Source organism: Cucurbita pepo, chromosome LG01 (assembly GCF_002806865.2).
Source record: "Cucurbita pepo subsp. pepo cultivar mu-cu-16 chromosome LG01, ASM280686v2, whole genome shotgun sequence".
Taxonomy (NCBI): Eukaryota; Viridiplantae; Streptophyta; class Magnoliopsida; order Cucurbitales; family Cucurbitaceae; genus Cucurbita; species Cucurbita pepo.
Genome location: NC_036638.1, coordinates 5604928 through 5625573, shown reverse-complemented (window position 1 = coordinate 5625573; position 20646 = coordinate 5604928). Strand labels below are relative to the sequence as shown.

General features: G+C 34.8%; 4 protein-coding genes across 13 annotated transcripts; 2 read left to right on the top strand and 2 right to left on the bottom strand.

Moving 5' to 3' along the window:
- The first annotated feature begins 3491 nt into the window (after positions 1 to 3491).
- On the top strand, positions 3492 to 7841 carry LOC111776911 (cyclin-SDS-like). The gene is made up of 7 exons (XM_023656325.1): positions 3492 to 4590; positions 4691 to 4858; positions 5677 to 5843; positions 6584 to 6712; positions 6876 to 7056; positions 7453 to 7497; positions 7622 to 7841. The coding sequence occupies exons 1-7, from the start codon at positions 3550 to 3552 to the stop codon at positions 7649 to 7651; spliced, it is 1761 nt and encodes a 586-aa protein (XP_023512093.1). The 5' UTR covers positions 3492 to 3549; the 3' UTR covers positions 7652 to 7841.
- Positions 7842 to 8288: 447 nt separating this feature from the next.
- On the bottom strand, positions 8289 to 11601 carry LOC111798438 (binding partner of ACD11 1-like). 3 transcript variants are annotated; one of them, XM_023681595.1, is made up of 5 exons: positions 11071 to 11601; positions 9547 to 9650; positions 9385 to 9460; positions 9212 to 9295; positions 8289 to 9049 (listed from the first exon to the last, which is right to left on the bottom strand). In XM_023681595.1, the coding sequence occupies exons 2-5, from the start codon at positions 9648 to 9650 to the stop codon at positions 8483 to 8485; spliced, it is 831 nt and encodes a 276-aa protein (XP_023537363.1). In that variant the 5' UTR covers positions 11071 to 11601; the 3' UTR covers positions 8289 to 8482. The 3 variants fall into 3 exon arrangements, with proteins under 3 accessions (XP_023537363.1, XP_023537354.1, XP_023537371.1); XM_023681586.1 differs by lacking the exon at positions 11071 to 11601 and adding an exon at positions 10690 to 10872; XM_023681603.1 differs by lacking the exon at positions 11071 to 11601 and adding an exon at positions 10694 to 10872.
- Positions 11358 to 13494, bottom strand: LOC111798456. Of its 8 annotated transcripts, XM_023681650.1 has the most exons (5): positions 13249 to 13494; positions 12689 to 12734; positions 12608 to 12615; positions 12013 to 12164; positions 11548 to 11631 (listed from the first exon to the last, which is right to left on the bottom strand). In XM_023681650.1, exons 1-5 carry the CDS (start codon positions 13430 to 13432, stop codon positions 11620 to 11622), a joined length of 402 nt encoding a protein of 133 aa, XP_023537418.1. In that variant the 5' UTR covers positions 13433 to 13494; the 3' UTR covers positions 11548 to 11619. The 8 variants fall into 8 exon arrangements, with proteins under 8 accessions (XP_023537384.1, XP_023537392.1, XP_023537435.1 ...); XM_023681667.1 differs by lacking the exon at positions 12013 to 12164 and having other exon boundaries at positions 11537 to 11629; positions 13249 to 13482; XM_023681658.1 differs by lacking the exon at positions 12013 to 12164 and having other exon boundaries at positions 11570 to 11629; positions 12689 to 12888; positions 13249 to 13485.
- A 154-nt stretch (positions 13495 to 13648) lies between these two features.
- LOC111798430 (tryptophan--tRNA ligase, cytoplasmic-like) lies at positions 13649 to 20053 on the top strand. The gene is made up of 12 exons (XM_023681573.1): positions 13649 to 14092; positions 14174 to 14293; positions 14439 to 14624; positions 14851 to 14902; positions 15007 to 15072; positions 16216 to 16302; positions 16462 to 16554; positions 16953 to 17033; positions 17719 to 17790; positions 18823 to 18891; positions 19013 to 19123; positions 19639 to 20053. The coding sequence occupies exons 1-12, from the start codon at positions 13863 to 13865 to the stop codon at positions 19687 to 19689; spliced, it is 1218 nt and encodes a 405-aa protein (XP_023537341.1). The 5' UTR covers positions 13649 to 13862; the 3' UTR covers positions 19690 to 20053.
- Positions 20054 to 20646: the final 593 nt, after the last annotated feature.

Sequence of the window (20646 nt, the reverse complement as noted above, 5' to 3'; positions counted from 1 at the left end):
TTAAGATAAAATACATATGTATATCAAAAAATTAAAAAAAAAAAATATATATATATATATATATATATATATTACGTGGATAACATATTTTAAACAAAAGTCAAATTCAAGTATACTATAAAATACATTATGATAAAAGGCACGCTTTTGACTATATTTTTAAAAGAGAAGAATTTATGTCATTTTCTAAAAATACATTAAATTCATGCTGATTGGTGAAATTTCTATAAAATTCTTCAACTTGCATTTAGCATAAATTTTAAATAAGTCAATTTTTGGTTGAATATGTTGTTTTCCATGCAAGTTGAAAAATGTGGTTAAATACACTAAAAATTGTTAAATAAAATCTATGGATTACAAAAATAATAAATAAATAAATAATAATAATAATAAATGCATGGAAGGTGGTAAAATAAAAGTCAAAAGTCAACTACTAAAATAAAATATTCTCCTTAATTTCTAGCATATACTCCAACAATAATTAACATATATTCAAGATTTTCATCTTTATACTCTAATTTATTGCACTAAAAGATATTAAAAAATATTTAAGTTATAAATTGGTTCTTACATTTTAAAATTTTTATTTTATTTTATTTTTATTTTTATTTTTTTGAATTTTCAATTTCGTCTTACATAAATATTTTTTATTAACTCTAATTTATAATTTATAATTTGTGTAGTAGCACAGTAGCAGTTTAAATTAGTAAACGACTATAATATTAAGTATAAAATAAAATAAAAACGGGCTTAAAATATTGAATTACATTTCTGTCCCTGCCACGTGGATACCAAATTCAGTACCAGTTTGGACTTTATGGACATTCAAACTTGGGCTGATGACTAAAATTGGGCTAAAATGTATTGGGCTTTTCCCTTTATTAATTATTGAATTTTTGTTTAGAAAAATTGATATACATATATATTTTAAATAATCAAATTGGTTTGGAATATTTTTTTTATGGAATCGCTTTAAATTAATTATGAATGATTTTAATCAAAATTATTTTTATAAGAATATTTATAAACATATGCATTATATTCACGTATAAATAATAAACTCTAAATTAATGTATGGCGATACCCTTTTCGTCATTCAATTTAATATGAGATAATACACCATAATCATTATTAAATAACTAACTAATAATAAATACTAATAATAATATTCAACCCATCATAAATCAAATATTTCAAATTTAATAACCAAATAATATCCAAAAGCAGGCTAGAGTTAAAAATTGATTTAAAATAATAATTATAATAAAAAAATTTAGAAAATTTATATTCAATAAAAAATAATGATAAATAAACATGCATGAGGTTCGGTATAAAACCATGGTTTGGTAGAGTGATGTATAATAAACTTTCAAGATATTATGACATACATACTTTTCGAAGCTGACATACATAGTCAAAACATTTCGGTCACTATATCTCACAAATTAAAATTTTGGTGTCTCGATACTGATACACATAGTGTTAAGAATGAGATAGAAAATATAATTGGGAAGGTGTATATTATCATTGATATTGATATCCTTTAAATAGGATACAAGCCGGTACAAATGAGGAAAATATAAAATAATTAAATACTAGAATAAAATAAAATATACTATAAATCTAACCATAAATGGAAGAATATTAAGATATAATATCTAGGATATATTCCATAAATAATATATCTCAACACTCCCCCTCAAGTTGGAGAGTGTATGTTAATCACGTCCAACTTGTCTTTAACTTGTCTTTACGGTAGGTCAATAACACCCAAGTTGTCTTTCACTCTTGTCTTCTCAGTAATGAAAATATCCGTAAAAAAAAAAAACCGCCTTTGATTGGTTTGCATTTTTAGACTTTCAAGAAATTATTGAATTTTCAAGAAAGATGCAAGACTCAGAAATAGACCGCAATGATTGACTCGAGGATTGGTAACTTGTCCCATTTAATTTGATTTGGAACAAGTGAATATCCTCCCTGATCACTTCTCGGTCCATGCATAAATGCTTTAGAAATAGACTGCAATGATTGACTCGAGGATTGATAACTTGTCCATTTAATTTGATTTGGAACAAGTGAATATCCTCCCTGATCACTTGTTGGTCCATGCATAAATGCTTTAGTGGATAATGACACCAAGATCGGTGCTTTGGATCACTTGAGAGGCTGTGAAAGAAAATACGAACATCTTGAATATGTCACCTTAGAGCTTGGTGAGAAATTTGAAGATGCTTATAACGTATTCTTGATATTGGATGATTGACGATGGTAAAGACTTCACTGATTGGTTAGGGTTTGGCTTTAGGTAATACTCCCCTTGGACTCAGAGTCCAAGGGGGTATTAGGAATACCACGATCGATGCTTTGATATTAGGAATATCAAGATCGGTGCTCTGATACCATGTTAAGAATGAGATAGAAAATATAATTGGGAAGGTGTATATTATCATTGATATTGATATCCTTTAAATAGGATACAAGCCGGTACAAATGAGGAAAATATAAAATAATTAAATACTAGAATAAAATAAAATAAACTATAAATCTAACCATAAATGGAAGAATATTAAGATATAATATCTAGGATATATTCCATAAATAATATATCTCAACACATAGTCATATCATCGCGGTTAAGAGATTGTGCACACCAGAGGTACAATATATCAAATAAAATAAACATGGTCATATCAATCGAATAACACATAGTAAATAGCCATAAAATCCATGTTAAACGTGTGACATGATAATTTCAGTCAATTAGCTCATATGTGTTCCAAAAGTGAGGCTCGGTGCTCCTAAGCTTGTTTTGACCAAACATTCCTAGGTTTAGCTTCATGTAATTCGATTTCACCTACGAGATACTCTACTCATTCATAAAATCGAACTTAGAGCCTATTGGTAGAGTTAATATCACTTAACTATCCCAAAACAAATTAAAAATATTTAGTTGTCTGAAAAATATGACATCAAAAAACAATTTGGAAATAGCCAAACATGGTAAAACGAATCAAAAAAACAGAAATTTAAGCTATCTAAGTCGGCACAAGCTGAGAGAGTCGAGTCCAACCACTTGGAGTCGCATGTTGGGAACTGAGCCAAGACGCGAGTCACAGCTGAGAAGGTTCAACTGGGTGGAGCCTCGTACAAGCCATTGAGTGGTTGCACGAGTTCTAGGGAGTTTTTTATTTACCGTAACATAATAAAAAAAAATAAAAAAGAAAGTTTGTGATAAAAATTGATTTATTTTAATTGATTAATGAGTTAGATAATTATATATAGTTGAATATTTATGTGGAGAATTAATTAATTGTGTTTAAATAATAAGCCATGTCCGTCTAAGGCATAGTCCTGTCGTAATAGGTCCGTACGGAAAAGGGAGGGAGGAGGAAGACGCGCGTGGGATGGTGATTCAGTGATAGTGATATATAATTATTAGATAAACAGGAGGCGGGAGGAAGTATAGACTCACTTCCAATTTCACATTTCTCTTTCGCTTCCTAACTTCCATAACTGCTCTGCTTCTATCACCAAACTCATCACCGCACCATGAAGTCCAAAAAGCGAAGGTCCAACCTCCAATCTCCGTCTCCGCCCAAGAAGAGGCTTCGGTCTCAGCTTCCACGCCGCAGGCGGGATCCGATTTCTCCTTTTTTCTGCTCGCCGGACTCCAGCTCTGGCTCCTTCCACGGAGGAGGACCTGAGGTTTCTACCAAACTCGAAGCGGTTTTTGGATTCCAGCGTGGTACTGCGGGTGCGAGGAAGAGACGATTCGGTTCCATTGGTGGCGATCTTCAAGTCAATTTGAATTTGGATGCTGCTTCAAATGGAGTGTCCAGAGGTTGCTTGCAGGAGGAGTGCGAGGTTAGGAAGAGTAATGTGGAAGTGTCTGAATCGTCTTGCGTGGAGTCGAATTCTGGAGTCGATTTTGGTGTTGTTGGACCGAGTAACTCCAGGTTGAAGAGTAGGAGAGAGTTTAGGAGAACTATTGACCAAAACAAAGATCCAGCGGGCAATGGAGTTCTGGAGTTCCAATTCACTGAGGCTGATGTCTCGTCGAAGCTTTGTGGAAAGGGAGCTGTGCCGTCCAATCCTTGTGTACCGTCTTGTGCTGAATCTATCCTCGAGAGCGTCTGTTCCTTCGAAGAGAAAGGACTAGAGGTTGAAGAAAACGGACTATGGGACTTTCAGTTACAAGAGATACCGAGAAATGAGATCAATGAAACTTTCACTGTTTCGAAGTCGGATTCCACGATAGAACAGTGGCCTAACAGCTTGAAGTTTGAATCGGATCTTGCTTGCACAGAGCAGTTCTCTTACGAGGATGTTTCGGAATACTCTAGCCAGGCCTTGTCCGAGCTTCGGTCAACTATTCTATTGGAGACGTCTGATACGGACTGCTCAGATTACACTCCTTCAATTTTCTTGGAATCCGGAAGCGAATTTTCAGAAAAATCAAACGACGACGCAACTCCTTCATCAACATTCAGCATGCTGGTGCAGTACAGGCGCGACTTTCTAAGATCAAGTGCCTCTCAAGACATTAGAACTGGCACATCTATTGAAGAAGAGAAAGTAGATCAATCTACGGTAATTCTCTATTTTCATGCTTCCTTGGCGTTTCATCCAAAACAAACCTGCAGCTAATCAAACAACTTATATTGTTTTTATTTAATTGATTTTAACTTAGATTTTGAGATTCGAAGAATTGGACAATGAAGAAGCCTATCGAATGATCAGAAACAGAGAAAGACGCCAATTGATTATTCGCGACTACGAAGAAGAGTACCGGTCGTCGACGGATTATGGCGATCTCATTCTCCAGGAACGGTCAAATATGGTCCAATGGATAGTTGAAGTAAGTCCTTGATTTGAACCACTGTGTTTCTCTCAATAATTCCTGAATTAGCATGAGATATTGCACCGGCCTTCCATTTTCATCGTTAATAGATTTTGTATTCTGAGACATTGGAACTGCATAGCGTTTGAGACACACTGTCATATTTCAATTTGAAATGGATCCAACATTGTAATTTTCTGGTATCGACTATTCCATCGGTGTTTTCTGGAAATTTCTCATCTGGCTTCAGAAAAATACGTCAAATCTGATATCCTTATGTGTATGAATTTCACGTTATCGACTCTTCAAAATTTACAATACTCTGTTTACCATCTCGTGTGATTGTATGTAATCAGGCACTATCTCCCTCTTAGTTTAAATGTAACAGTAATTTACTAACGAAAATTACAAAGTCATTAATATGTTCATGATTTTGCACCTGTTTCATCAAGTTGTTATAAGCTCTTTCTAACGAATTAGGCCTGCCACGCGCCCATTGCATCTGGCATCTTGAATCAGCCAAGTTTAACCGACTTTTCTTTTCATTTGTTACTTCTGCTTGGATACATTAGCTGTTTATTTTTATCTTAATAATAGTATAAACATTTATAACAGCGAGATTTGCGCTCATTACGGAGAATGTTGGGATTTCGTTAGGAATTCACCAAGGCAGTTTCATTTTCATCATCTGTTATAGTTCACGAAATACATTCTTTATAATCTGTTAATTCCTTTTCATGCGGTAAGACTTGTCATCAATCAGTTGGGTCAAACCTTTTTTTTATTTATAATTATTTAGCTTTTTTTTTTTTTCTTTTTTTTTTCGAATTATGTAGAGATCGAGAGATACCAAACTTCATCAGGAGACGACATTTTTAGGAGTTACCCTCCTGGACCAGATTCTGAGCAAAGGATTCTTCAGAGCTGGAAGCCACCTTCAAATTCTGGGCATTGCATGTCTAACTTTGGCTACTAGAATCGAAGAAAATCAGTCATACAGCTGGTGACTTCTTTTTTCTCTCGTCTATCAATGTGCATCTACTATAACTTCTATTCAACTTCGTTAGCCTATATATGATGAAGATTGCATGGAAACAAATTGTAAGTCAGTTGGTTTTCTTGCTTTGGTTCAAGGGTGTAAAATTGAGTAAGTTAGGATCAAAATGGTAAATAGTACTAGAAACAATAATCAGAAAAAAAAATGTATATAAGTAAATGAATCTATCTATGTTGAAGGGTCACTAGTAGATACTAGTGACCCTTCAACAATCTAATAGTCTTGAATGTCCATAGCTTTGCGTTCACATGGACAAAAGAATGTTTGTCACATTGTGATTATACCATGGTCACATTTTAGCCGATGTAACAAATAATAGTCAAACTTATTGTCGATACACAGTTCTTAAGTTAACAACTCATGTGCACAGAAGAGACCCAAGACTCACCAATAAAATGCTTATCTAACCATCAATGCATTGAGGCTGCTATGTAGAGCTCTAAGTCGTCATATGTGAATCAGCTTTATAACAATTCTATTCCTCTCTTTTCTTTTTAAACTCCCTTTTATCCAGTCTTCATCTAGCTTTAACTTGTACTTTACATGCAAAAAGTTAAATCATCGTCTGTTTCACTGAATAGAGCCTTGAGAATTGAGAAGATATCCAATCTGGTGGGTCTCGAGCTTTGGTGGATCTATTTAAAAAGCGATGATAGTACTGATTGGTTTTATTTTTGGTATTTCAGGTTGCAGCAAAGGAATATTCGTGTAGGGAGCAACACGTATAGAAGATCTGAAGTTGTTGGTATGGAATGGCTTGTTGAAGAAGTTCTAAAGTTCCATTGTTTCCTGCCAACTGTCTACAACTTCTTGTGGTACATCTTCCTCAGACTAGCTTCACCATTTGTAGGACAAAGTTTTTTCTCCCTCGTCCATCCACTGTTAATAAATTCCTTCCGCCCATTAACAATTTGAATCTACTACACACAACATGCTTTATTATTTCTTTTGACAATGGGTATTTGAAAATAATCTTAGGTTCTACCTGAAAGCTGCTGGAGCTGACACAGATTTGGAGAATCGAGCTAAGAACTTCGCAGTGCTTGTTCTGTCAGAGAAAGTCCAATTTTGTTATTACCCTTCAACTATTGCAGCTGCGGTTGTCATCCTGGCGTCCCTAGGAGAAAAACAGGATGCACCAAGTCAACGAGTCATCGAGGTAAAAAATACAGACCTGCGAAAGAAAATTCATTCTTCATCAATATATTTACGTACTTGAATAATAATATAAATATGTATTTGAAAATCTAGAAGAACATTTAAAGATTAACGAAAACAGCATAATATAAATCCAATTAGATTCAATTATAATGTAAAGTACAATTATAAAGTTCATATTTCTACTATAAGAAAATTTTAAGTTATAGCGTTTGTTTAGAATATTTTAAAGCATGCATTAAAATCACATCAACAAAACTACCACAGCTCTGGAGATCTTTTGAGAACTACTACCGTTACTTTGCAATTTCTTTCATAACCTATGATGATTGAAATGAATTTTATTTGACTTTATGTGTAACTATCTTATAACATTTGGTGCATTATCGTTTTGCAGACTCATATCAGAACAGAAAACGATGATCTGCACGAATGTATCGAGGTATATAACTAGTCAACTAGAAAAACTGATTTATTCTTGCATAAAACTTAATTCCTTGAATTTTCATTTATTAAGTCAACTTGAGCTTGAGCAAAAGTTACTGATGCTGTATTAATTTCAACAGAGCTTGGAATGGCTATTAAAGTTTTTATGATGGAAAGCATCATTTCCTAACAGCAAATAAGCCATTTCTGTTCCATTGACTTTCACATATTCTTCCTTCCTGACCACTTAAGACCAACCTGAACAGCTGGTGAAGGTCACTCTCTCAGGTAGGACATTCAATTCTCGTCTTCCATCACCTGTGAAAGAAAAATATGATGGATTGCCAAAAATCATCTTTGTTCAACTCATCTAATAACTTCTATTTTTCTTTCAAATTTTTATGCGTGTATCTAGTCAAGTTTAAACCAGATCGTCTACGTGCTCGAATTTCCCATCAGTGTCATTTGTGTACAGGTTGTATGTGTTTGATACTCAGAGCTATGACCCTATATTCTTACGTAAACAACAATTATGATGAGATTTTTAATACTTGAGCAATCAGAGATAAATTGTAAACCATGGATGTCACTCCCAAGCATTCTTATTGCAGTTGCAATTGACAAATGAGCTAAGGCTTAGACTGCGCTCATTTTTCCATCTTATTAGATTTGTGTACGTCATTTTATTGAAAAATCATTTCAAACAGGTCGTCCTAAGTTGGCTTTCATAAAAAAAAATACATATTCATCCTAAAACAAGAAACTTGAGTATATTTATGAATTATAGAAGTTATATGGAACATTGTATAATCAAGTATTCAAAAAGTGAATTTTTCACTCAAAAGAACGTCATGACATTTCAACAGGAGCAGGTGTATAAAGAAGTAAACCCTGTAATTGGAGCACCTCTAGATGAAAGTGTATATATCATACAGTTGATTGGGGAAAGCAATGTATTTCACAAGTGTAGGTTTTCATGCGTATGATTCACAACTTACTGTCTATCTATCAGCTGAATTAACTGGAACAATAGCAGGCTCCCCCGGTAAAGGCTCGTCGAGATGGAACTCGGCAAAGTTATTGATGATCCCGGTTCTTTCGTGGTATATACTCTCCTCTTTCTCCTCATCGGCTTTCTCGACTTTTGCCTTCGTCATCTGGGTCACTTCCTCGGCAGCTTTTGTAACTGCAGTTACAGCATTTGAAAACCAAGCTGCTCCAGTTAACACATAATAGTTGCTCATGAGCGCGGTTCCAGCGTTGCTTGCCTTCTGCTCGGCAACTGCTAGAGCGGATTTCGTCTTCTCCGTAACCTGGAACATTTCATCCATCTCCCTGACCTTTTCATTCACTACTGCTGTGCCTGCAGTTATTTTCTCAGTTATGCCCATCTTCCGGTCAATGGAAGCGACAGTTGCAGAAGCGTTTGATGTCAATTGGAGTCGTTCGTCGAACGCTTTTGCCTTGTTGAGAGCATCCTTCCCCAAGATGAAGCCTTTCGCAAGCATTGTACTTACAACGTCTTCAGCCTGATTTGGAGCAATCCCGGTAGCAGTTTTCCTTTTATCCTTCAAAAGGTCATTAAGATTTTAAGTAAATAGTTTGCAATACCTCCTTGAAGACAAAGACAGCTACTTGATAATCAAGATTTCGAATCAAATAATGTAACTCGTTCGTGTGCAGGAATTCAAGGATTGACAACGAATGCATATACACGAGACGTTTATTACCAGGATTGATGACATTGCTTCAGGTGGAAGATGGTAATTCTCAACCAGAGTAATTGATACAAATAGATCACCAATTTTTGCTCCCTAAGAGAAGAGATTAAGAGAGAAAGGTTCACAAAAACTAACATAAATTATAGAAATAAAGAGACCAATGTGCCTAAAAAGGAACATACAGTCAAAAGTATTGCAGTATCTGCTCCTTGAGAATCCTCATATGTAACATAAGCAACCTGAGTATTTTCAGTTTCTCTACACAAAATAAAAACAATAATAACAATAATAATAATAATAATAATTCTCCAAACAAAACAAACAGATAGAATATAATAACTAACCTTTGCATTTCAACATAAAGGATTTGACCAGAGAATGAAAGGAACTCTTTGATATCTCTCTCAGAAGTAGCTTTTGAGATATTGCTGACCTTGACAGTTCTCATCTACATAAGATTTTTTTTAAAAGAAAAAAAAGAAAAAAATCCATTAAAAATAATTAAGAAATAAGTGTTATGTACATTTACAATATCATTCCTTCTTCACATTAATACCTAAACTTATGAATGACTGAATATATATATAGATCAAATCTCACATTGATTAGAGAGAGGAACTAATGCCAGCGAGAACGCTGGACCCTAAAGGACTGGATTGTGAGATCTCATGTCGATTGGAAAGAGAAACGAAGCATTCTTTATAAGGGCGTGGAAACCTCTTGGAGTAGAGGTATTTTAAAAATCTTGAGGAAAAGCTCGAAAGGGAAAACCAAAAAAGGATAATGTCTGCTAACGGTAGGCCTAGACTGTTACAAGCTTAGTAGATAAGATCATTTATCTTCTACCCTCCACACCCCTACAATGTACGAAAAACTTGTATTTAAATTTTTTTAAAAGGCAGCACTAGATAGAGAGTTAACATTCTAATAATTGTTGAACTTCATCATACTTATCAAGTTTTTGGATTTAGTAGTGAACGGTACTAAGTGTTGACTCCGTTGAGTTCATCATCAAAGTGAAAAGAAAGAACTAGGGTGAGATTCAGGTAGCTGGTTTCAGAAATAGAAAATTAAGAACCAAAAACAAAAAGGATTTAGCAGTGAATTCACCATGCTAATTTTCACTTCACTCAACCTTTTTGAGAAGAAACTGAAAACAAAAGTTGGGATTGAAGCAGCTGAATTTGAGAGGAAGGAAGGGACGAAGAGAGTGTTTTGTTGATAAATTCAAAATTTGGGGGAGAAAAATCAGTGGAATTCTGTCGGCAACCAATCAGAATCAGAGCTCATTGTAGAAGCCAGAGACCTTGAAAATCAAAATCAGAAAGAAAAACAAAACCCTAGTTCCACATTACAATTACAATTCCCCAAATCGCCATTACCAATCAGAAACAAAAAAACAATTACTAAACATAAATGCGGCAGATCTGCATCAAAGATTCACAGATAACAGAAGAACAACAAGATGATGATGAAGAAGAACTCACCGACATTTCTGAAAGGTAAAAGAATGGTTGAGAAGGGAATTAGAGATATCGGAAGATGATGGGTTGATGAGATCAAGCGGCGGGGAGAAGAGGAGAAGAAGAGAAGAGACGAAATTCTTGTAGGAAAGAGCCTCTCTCTTTTGGGCTCTAGCGGAGGCGGGACCAAATTTGACTGTACCAAATCACTGAGCAGTGACTCATTGAGAAAATAGAAAATTATCCAAATTTCAACTCAAGTAAAGGTGATATTTATTTAATATATAAATTAAAAATATTTCTCTATTTTTGTTGTTTTTACTTAAATTGGTTTAACACAGCACTACCAATTAATTTGAACATGGTTAAATTGATTAAAATATTTAATTTTAATTTAGAGGTTACCTCCTCCCATCATCGCTGCGTGCATAAACACCTCCATCCTTCCCACGTTGCCATCGTCGGTAGCGGCCAAGACTCGCCATGGACGAGGCAAAGAATGAGTGTAAAAGAATATATGTTAATATCAGCTTTGTCAAACAACTAATCTTGTCAAAACTTGAAAAAGAAATTTTAAAAACCATGCAGCAGCAAAGAGATCTACAATTCTCTACTACTAGACATTCTATGAAATATACGAGTCAAGGTAAATAAAAATTAAGAAGCATACCATTTGAGAGCCACAAGGAAGTTAAAAAGGAGATGAAAATGTTGCATCTTATCTTCTTGTCAAAAAAAATGGACACCTGCAAGGGATGCCTTTCCTTCTGCGTTTTCTTGGCCTTGAAGATGAAGAGGTAGCTTGGGTCTCTTCTGTGGACTCTGCAACTGATATGGTTGATTCCAATTCCCATGCTTCGGTTTCTGGGCTGCTTTTTTCCTTGAATGATAAGTTAATGGATTCCGGGCTTGGATATATGATGGTTCCAATGCTCTGTTCCTTGAACTTTGAGTTCACAGAAACCTGATGTTTTTACAGCATTTGAATTGTTAACAATCTGTGTGTATCTGCGTGTGATGTAGTAATAAAATTGTTTAGAATATTGTCGTGCCGTTATGTATCGCCGTCAACCTCACGATTTTTAAAACGCGTCTACTCTTATAAGAAATGTTTCATTCCTTTCTCCAATCGATGTGGGATCTTACAATCCACCCACTTGTGAGCCCCGCGTTCTCGCGGGTACACCACTCGGTGACTGGCTCTGATATCATTTGTAACCGCCTAAGCCTACCGCTAGCAGATATTATCAGCTTTGACCCGTTATGTACAAGAGTCAATCTCACCATTTTTAAACACGTCTGCTAGGGAGAAGTTTGTACACTATTGTAAGGAATGTTTTGTTCACTCGTGGTATCATTTACACTTCTGCCACAATCTTCACAAAAATCACCAAACTTCCGCTTTGGTGATTTGGTGTCGACGGGTTGACCACGGGAGTTTAGATGAACAGCTATTTCACCATTGACTCGATATGACTGCAGAATCAAGCAATTGGGGGCTTCAAGTAGAACAAAGGCAAACTTTTACAAAACAAACCAAAAAACAAAATGATAGCAAACAAGCTTTATTCCTATTACTAAAACTGGTATCGGACTGGAATCAAAGTATCAAATTGTATATTCATCCATTCAAATTGGGAAGGATCAAAATCAGGCTTGTGAGATTTCCTCAAGAACATATCATTTTCGATTCAAGAATTACTAGTGCTTAAAAACCAGATAATTTGGCTAACAAATTTAAAAACTATCTGTTTGAATGAAAAAAGGAAAACCTATCTCTAAAGTCGATGATTTCAACAACATAAGCAAAAAGATCAGCAACAAACAGATGGAATTCAGGAATCTTTTCTATCAAAGACAATTATAGTCGGAAATTTGCTCGGCACTCGCACACGTCGCAAGGCCCAGACACGGGAGGCACAAGGGAAAGAATGTATTATACCTGAATCCCTGCACAGCAAAAGTGATACTTCATGTCCTGAACGCGCACAACATCATGATAGGAATATCTCCAGATACGAACCTGCCGATGATGATTATGGACTGTACAATTCGTGCAGAAGCTAACACTACAATCAATGCAGAATTTATATGTCTGGAGACTAGGATGAAGATTGCAAGGAGTGAAGAATTTTGTATTCAAAAGCGTATCAAGACAGTCCGTTTCCATTTGCTTCACTAAAAAACTCGCATAATTATAACCTACAAAACCACACAAAAAATCTATCCACTCCGTAAAATTTCAATCATCCTTCTTCACAGAAGAAAAAAAAAACATTTGATTCTTGAAAAAACTGCTTTCAAATTCAGAGTCGACCTTTTAAATTTAACGGCAAGTCAATTAACCGAGCTCGAATTGAAATACACTAAACGATATAATAATCAATCGTAGAAGTGGAGTGATTCAAAAATCAAAAATAGCAATCGCGGAACCCGAACAGACGCTAAAAAGTAATCTAAAAAATCTTCCCAAGAAGCAGTAAGCAAGTGGATTCAATATTCATTATCGTGAAAGAATCAAACAAAAATAAAACAAAGGAGTTCAAAAAATACACAATCACTTAAAAGTAGTAAAATGCTTACAGATTCTTCCGATTGGAGAGCGAACAGAATGACTGGAACCAGTACAAGAACGCAGAAGAAGCAGCGGATAAATTGGATTAAGCTCTGCAACTGGAGGAAGAACGAGAAGAAAGACGAAGATTAAACTGAAAATGGAAACAGTATTCTTTACGATATTCGTTCCTCTTGTTTGATAAACGAACATCTTTTGGGAGTGTTTGTATAAATATGTGCGCAATCATTAGACGGAGAGAGTCCGGCTACGATCAGCATGAAGGTGAAGGCATGCTGACCGTTGGATTGCGCGCGCATCCGATGGCGAAGGGTAAAGCNTTTTTTTTTTTTTTTTTTTTTTTTTTTTTTTTTTTTAAATTTAATTTTAATCTGTATATATACTAATCATGATATTGTCCCCTATCAGTCCAAAAAAACCTAGAGCCCTGTTTGTCCAACACAAACAAAATCATGTTTATGGACCTTAGGAAGATTAAGAACACTGCATAGAAGTATCAGAAGCTTCCAAATTCAGTGCCCCGCCCCCGCGCTTTTCCGGGGAGTATGAGAAGAGAAACCTACTAGGGCCAGAAGAATTTACACCGTAGAAGAAGCGGCGGCGGCGGTAAAACCCGCGGATTATGGAGAAGGCAGAGGCGGAGCGGAAGGTCGAGGAATCTGTGGAAGAAGATGATCAGGTGGTAAATCCATGGCAAGTTTCGGCTAAAGATGGGGGTAAAATCGACTACGACAAGCTAATTGACAAATTCGGATGCCAGAGGCTCCAGCAGTCTCTCGTCGATCGAGTCCAGCGGCTAACTTCTCGTCCTCCTCATGTCTTCCTCCGCCGTGGTGTCTTCTTTGCCCATCGGTTTCTTTCTATCTCTCTCGACATTCTTTTTGCAGTTCCATTATTGCAGTGATTGAACTTAACTTTGTTTCACTTTCTTAGGGATTTTGAAGAAATTTTGAATGTGTACGAGAGGGGAGAGAAGTTCTACTTGTATACAGGAAGAGGGCCTTCTTCTGAAGCATTGCATTTGGGGCATCTGGTTCCTTTTATGTTTACCAAGTGTGTTTCAGTTTCTTCTTACAGTTCATGCTTTGGCCTTAACATATTTATTTCAAGTGATTGTGCTTTAATTGAGTTTATGGATTAGGAGGTTCAAATTTTTGTTTTTTCACTATCTGAATATAGGCATTGGATGTTATTGTAGATATTTGCAAGATGCATTTAAGGTGCCCCTTGTGATACAACTCACTGACGATGAGAAGTGTATGTGGAAAAATCTATCTGTGGAAGAGTGCCAGAGACTTGCTCGTGAGAATGCCAAAGACATCATTGCTTGTGGTTTTGATATCTCGAAAACCTTTATCTTCTCTGATTTTGATTATGTTGGTGGGTGAGTATGATAGCGAACTCGTCGATTGTAAGAGAAGAAAAATCTAATAGTCATTTGGCTGGAACCGGCAGATCTTTCTGATTGTCTTACACATATTACTAGGAGTGATTTATATGCTTGCTACCTGGAGATGTTTTTAGTTTACAAATATATGTTTTTTGTTCGGTAAAAAAAATCCAAGTGATTAGTCTTCCTAATTTGGTTTATTTTGGGATTTATTTCACAGTGCCTTCTATAAAAACATGGTGAAAGTAGCCAAATGTGTTACATACAACAAGGTACTCACTTGTATTCTAATCATTTTTAATATTTTTCATTGTCAAGATTTCTTTATTGATATTGTTACTATTATTATGCTTATTGTGATATGTTGGTCATGAAGGTTGTGGGTATTTTCGGGTTTACTGGTGAAGATCATATTGGAAAAGTTAGTTTCCCACCGGTGCAGGTATAAATAAATGGCAACTTTTATTAGGAATAATGAATCATTCTTATTGAAATTTATTTTGTGTTATTACATTAGTTTTATAACATATTGGGTTATATCCATTCTAATATATGATCCTAATTTTGTCACATGGATTTTGATCTAGTCTTTCAGATGAATTACTAACATTCATTCACGATCTTTGCACTCTCACACAATAGATGCATTCTTTATATTTAAAATTTTAAAAGAACGAATGTATCATTAATGAAACTTATTTTTCTCATTCTCAAAACTCCATTTCTATGAAGATCGAATTTCAGTTTCATCAGTCTCTCTTCTTAAGAAGAAACAGCCTCGTATTACAAAACAAAAGGTACAAAAAGAATGGCCGACGACATCTTCTCTCAAGGGGTAGAGGAGATTGTGAGAATTACTCTTTTTGACCTCCGATTGTGAATACTTATGTTAGTAGGGGTGTGTCACCTAGTTATAGTGAACCTGCCAGAAATGACGATTATGAATGACTTCCTACCTTTGAAATTGGGAAATCTGGATCTAGTGTTGAGCATGTAGCGGTTGAGAAAACAAAGATTGATGACTGCCAATTGGAGAAATTTGTTACTTTTCCGTATCGTTCATTTTGATATAACAGTAGTTCTCTGATAGGGGGAGTAACCAGCACTCTGGAATTAGCTGGGAAGTTATCTTTCTTTTACATTTTAATTGCTTCTATTTTGTAAGTTGTGTTCTGTGTTGATATCATAGCGCAAAGTAAGAAGTAGTGCTCTTACGTACTCCAATTAGCATATATTATAAGTATAATATGAAATTCTACATAGAGAGTGCCAAGGTGAAGCTATAAATCTCACGAAGTCAAAGAGCTCATTAAGTTACATTACGTTGAAGTTTGAATGGACTGGAACTTACCATAAATCACAAAAACCACATCGCTCTTTATAATATAATCACAAACACAACCACAACACTCCGTGTACCATAAGTCACATAAACAACTAAAAATGGGAAATCACTTTGCTTTGATATCCATGATTATTTTCTCCCTCTGCATAATTATGACAATATCACTGCATTGTCTATAGAATTATTTGCAAGACTAATCTAATTCTCTTTTTCTTTCTTCATCACCCCACTCTGATGCAGGCAGTTCCTTCATTTCCGAGTTCATTCCCACATCTTTTCTCTGGCAAGGATGATCTTCGGTGCTTAATACCTTGTGCTATTGATCAGGTATCGTTGATTGTTTCTCCTAGCACAAGTTTTTGTGCACCTTATTAAATAGCGTGTACCACATTGCTCAGTCATATAGTCTGGGTTTTGTCTTTTATTTATTTGGTCCGTGATTGAGATTTTCTCTATTTATATGAATTTTATTTATTGGTTCTCCAGGATCCTTATTTTCGAATGACAAGGGATGTAGCTCCTCGCTTAGGATATCATAAACCTGCATTGATTGAATCTTCTTTCTTTCCTGCCATGCAGGTAATACCACAATTCTTTGTTCAGTTACCACTCAAATCGATTAATTTATAGAATCTTTTCGAACTACAAAGGAAAAAATCATTTTAAATATGGTGGATACTTACTTGCCAGTGTAGATAGGCTTGGCTTAAACTTTTGTATGATTTTTATGGTTGCACGACTTTTATGTTAGCGTTATCATGTTTATAGCTTTTTTTGAATTATTGTTTTATTTATTCTACTTGTACCCTTTTATTTCTTCTTCAAAAGTTATGTACATACTACAAAAATTTGGTTCCCTAGTTTTATGTAGAACACGGCACCAGCAATTGTATATGATAAGATCCCTGATCCTTCTTGTTTGCATAATTTGTGCATCGCGCAACTTGTTTCTTATTATCTCAGTATCTGATCTGCAGGGAGAGACAGGAAAGATGTCTGCAAGTGATCCTAATTCTGCCATATATGTGACTGATTCTGCAAAGGACATAAAAAACAAGGTTTAGTTTCGTTCTCTTATAATTGGTTTTCTATTGAGACTTGTGTGTGCCAAAGAATAGCTTAATCTGTCTCTGAAGCTTCAAGATGTGGTAACTGGGTCACATGTCCATGCTTTTTTTAAAAAAAGAAAAAATTTATTGGGATAAAACAATAATATATTTACACAAAGAACATGTTTGTAAGAAAAGTGGATAAGGCAAGCTCAAAAAAAAAAAAGAAAAAAAAAAAGAACTCTAGATAATTTCAAATGTTTTCATTAGAGCTTTTAAGTCATTATGTTAGGTGTACTCTTCTTGTCCACTTCTTGCTTTATGTATAAAATGACCTATTTCATGACCACTTTAATTTTTCAAATACTATTTACCCCCAAGAAAATAGAAATGTGAATTATCTCTCTCTCTCGAACAAGAGCTTATAGTTTGATGCTTACAAATGATATTATAATTTCAAAAGTTCTGCATTTCAGTTTTCTATGAAGTTGCTAATTTATTTTTAACCATGTGGCAGTTTTATTGTTTGTGGTACAGATGCTAATGACATGTACGTGTAGTAGTGATTCTTAGATGTATATGCTTGCCAATCTTGTAACTTATTTGTTAACTAGTATGTTCATTTCATCCAATACTCTTACAATGACATTAATTTGTCTTTTCTTTTGTTGGGGATTACGTTTCTTTTCTTCAGATAAACAAATATGCGTTCTCTGGTGGGCAAGATTCCATAGAAAAGCACAGATTATATGGTGCTAATCTCGAGGTACAAACTTTTTTCGTTGTATCATAAAGTTACATTTTTTCATGCTATATTAGATTTTAGTCATGATATATGACTTTTAAGTAATAAATAAGGAACTAGACCAGTTTGACTGTGTATTTTGTTTTCTGTTTATTTGAAGCTTAATATACTAGTTCGTAATAAAGAAGCATTTTTTATATCAAGACCCAGATACAGCGTGGCATAGGCTTACTCAAACACATGTTATTATCTGTTTTCAAGTATATTTGTATGCTGCCCTGTATATTTTTAAATCGTAAGGTTATTCCCAGAAGTATGGTATTGATGGGTAAGAATTCTAGTATTTGTAGTAGTAAGGATGGGAGATCTTTCAATTCTGAGCAGGACTGAAAAGTTTGGAAGGGAGATTCTTAAGGTTCTCCAGTAATTCCGAATTTCTTTGCTTGATAGGTCCAGTGGAAGTCTAAAGAAAGCTGAAGTTTGTCTTTGCTTTTCATTGTGGAATTAGCACTAATTACAGGATTAAACAGATTAGTACTAATATTCTCCTTCTAACCTAATTGATGTGCCCTTTGCAAGAGTTCTTCCAAAACTATAAATAACATATTCATTGGCTCTGCTCTCATGACTTCTTGTTGGTGAAATCTTTTTATACCTTTTGGTTTGGAGTTAGCTTTGTACTCCCTAACTCAGCACAAGGTTTGGTGTCTCTTCGACGCCATCCTCAGGGTGGAAACCAAAGTTCTTCTGTCTCTTTCTTTTTTACCTCCTTGAAATTTACGTGTATATTTAACTTTTTTCCCTAGAAGTCTTAGTTTCTTATCATAAAAGTACTTGAAAGAAGGTTCAATGTTGTTCAAGGTTTAAATTTCATTATCGTTATTGTTTTTGTTTGTCCGTGCTATGCATAGACACATTCACGTTTTGTCCCCCTGCTTCCAAGACTGTAGTCAACATTCCAGTAGGGTGTCTGAGAAGCAAATAGGACCTTGAAAATAACGATCATGCAAAATTCTAATGTGATTTTTGTTAATTCTACTATAAACTATTCAGGTGGATATACCCATCAAATATTTGAACTTTTTCCTGGACGACGATGCTGAACTTGAACATATAACAAAGGTGAGACTGCTGGTTCTATGATGGAGTTGATATTTTAACGATTCCTTTTTCCCATCTCTGCAATGTTTTGGCCAACTAGGGTAAAATAAAATAATTTTTAATTCATTCTTTCTCGCTTCAGGAGTATGGTGCTGGACGCATGCTGACAGGTGAAGTGAAACAGCGCCTTATACAAGTATTAACTGAAATTGTAGAAAGACATCGTAGAGCTCGGGCTGCTGTGACAGATGAGGTAAGTTTGTTGCATTCTATGTGAGGCATCCTCAAGTAGCTCGTCTACGTCCTTATCATAGCAATTCATCCTTAATGTTGACTGATACTAGCGTTATTACATTTTTAATGTTTGGGATGGCTATAATAGTTATTGATAACATTATGCTTATATATGAAGACAAATCTTTATTTTTTTCAACCGGAAACAACTTCTCATTCTGTGATAAGTTCAAGGGATACAAGCTTTCAAAGGGAGTGAAAGAGAAAAATTAAAAACGACAAATACACCCATTTAGGGAACAACCATGAACAAAAACCATGAGTTTAAGCATAAATATAGCCAGCTTATGCTCTTGAGATTTGAACTACTTTGAACTACAAAAGAGGCGAGACAGAAAGGATTTGCTGTCCTCTGTTTCCTATCACGAATATGCTTAAGCATTGAATTGTTAGACGGCCTCAGTTGAATGCATGAAAAATTAGAACAAGATTTGGCTGCTATGGCCTTTACTTATTGTTGTGTTTCTTTTTCAGATGGTTGATGCGTTTATGGCAGTCAGACCCCTTCCTAACATGTTCGACTGAACAAGTCATTCTTTGAACCACTATTTATCATTGAATTCAGGGGCCTACATTGGATGCAACCAATGGGGCAGGGCGGGGCGAGGGCTCGTGCCATGACTCTCTACTCAGATTATTTATCAGTCAATCCCCAAAATGTATCTGAACTTAAAAAAACCAAGAAAACTATGTTTTGTAGAACGCTGTTAGGTTAGAGATTTTCAAGTCCAAAGCTTGATGAGTGAAGATGGTCAAATTGAGATGACTTGTAGTAGGTGATATTTGTAGGTCTTTGTTTTGTTTTGTTTTGTTTTTTCTTTTTTAAAATTAAAACTTTGACTATTCCTACAGTTTTTATTCAAACAAGAAACTACCTACTCTTCTGGTATTCAAATTGTCTTATTTTCTCAACTTCATTTATTTTATGTTTTTTAAGGTAAGTTTTAATAACTGTATTAAAAAAAGTATTTACAAATATTTTGTTTTCGATCTTCAATGATGAACCCTCTTTGTTCTTTTATATAGAAGGTTGTTTTCAAAGTCGAGCTTCCCTCGATGTCTTTTGTTATTTGTTCGATATAGTCATTTCTATCCCTTTTGCTTTCTATCCCTTTTGCTTTGAAGGTCTATAATTTTTTATATTCACGAATCAAATAGAATTTTAATTTTAAATTTAAATTTAGGGATTACTATGTGAAAAAAAAAAAAAAAAAGGAAGGAGGAGGAACAATTTTAGGGGTTGGGATGAAAGGGTAAAAGATTTGGAAGAAAAAACGAAATCTTTGGAAGTTAAAAAGTCTAAAGGAATCTGTGCCGTTAAAAAAGAAAGGAAAGATTTGATGGATTTTATGCCAACCGTTGTTGAATTTGTAAGTTTTTTGGGTCAAAATTATTGCCCCAAAACTCTTTCTAATTCACTTTTTGGCTCATTGTTCTTGACCATTACCATTATTATTATTATTATTATTTTCTTTAAAAGAA

Excerpts from the sequence above, each read along its gene's own strand:
- LOC111776911 (XM_023656325.1), top strand. The coding sequence starts at position 3,550 with ATGAAGTCCAAAAAGCGAAGGTCCAACCTCCAATCTCCGTCTCCGCCC. Across the intron at positions 4,859-5,676 it reads TGGTCCAATGGATAGTTGAA|AGATCGAGAGATACCAAACT; the intron begins GTAAGTCCTTGA and ends CGAATTATGTAG. Across the intron at positions 5,844-6,583 it reads GAAAATCAGTCATACAGCTG|GTTGCAGCAAAGGAATATTC; the intron begins GTGACTTCTTTT and ends TTGGTATTTCAG.
- LOC111798430 (XM_023681573.1), top strand. The coding sequence starts at position 13,863 with ATGGAGAAGGCAGAGGCGGAGCGGAAGGTCGAGGAATCTGTGGAAGAA. Across the intron at positions 14,625-14,850 it reads GATTTTGATTATGTTGGTGG|TGCCTTCTATAAAAACATGG; the intron begins GTGAGTATGATA and ends TTTATTTCACAG. Across the intron at positions 16,303-16,461 it reads TACCTTGTGCTATTGATCAG|GATCCTTATTTTCGAATGAC; the intron begins GTATCGTTGATT and ends TTGGTTCTCCAG.
- LOC111798456 (XM_023681616.1), bottom strand. The coding sequence starts at position 13,432 with ATGTTCGTTTATCAAACAAGAGGAACGAATATCGTAAAGAATACTGTT. Across the intron at positions 12,889-13,248 it reads CTCTCCAATCGGAAGAATCT|ATTTTTTGTGTGGTTTTGTA; the intron begins GTAAGCATTTTA and ends CGGAGTGGATAG. Across the intron at positions 11,630-12,607 it reads TTTGCTGTGCAGGGATTCAG|GTTTCTGTGAACTCAAAGTT; the intron begins GTATAATACATT and ends TAAAAACATCAG.
- LOC111798438 (XM_023681586.1), bottom strand. Across the intron at positions 9,296-9,384 it reads ATACTGCAATACTTTTGACT|GGAGCAAAAATTGGTGATCT; the intron begins GTATGTTCCTTT and ends CTCTTCTCTTAG. Across the intron at positions 9,050-9,211 it reads AAGCAATGTCATCAATCCTG|GATAAAAGGAAAACTGCTAC; the intron begins GTAATAAACGTC and ends GACCTTTTGAAG.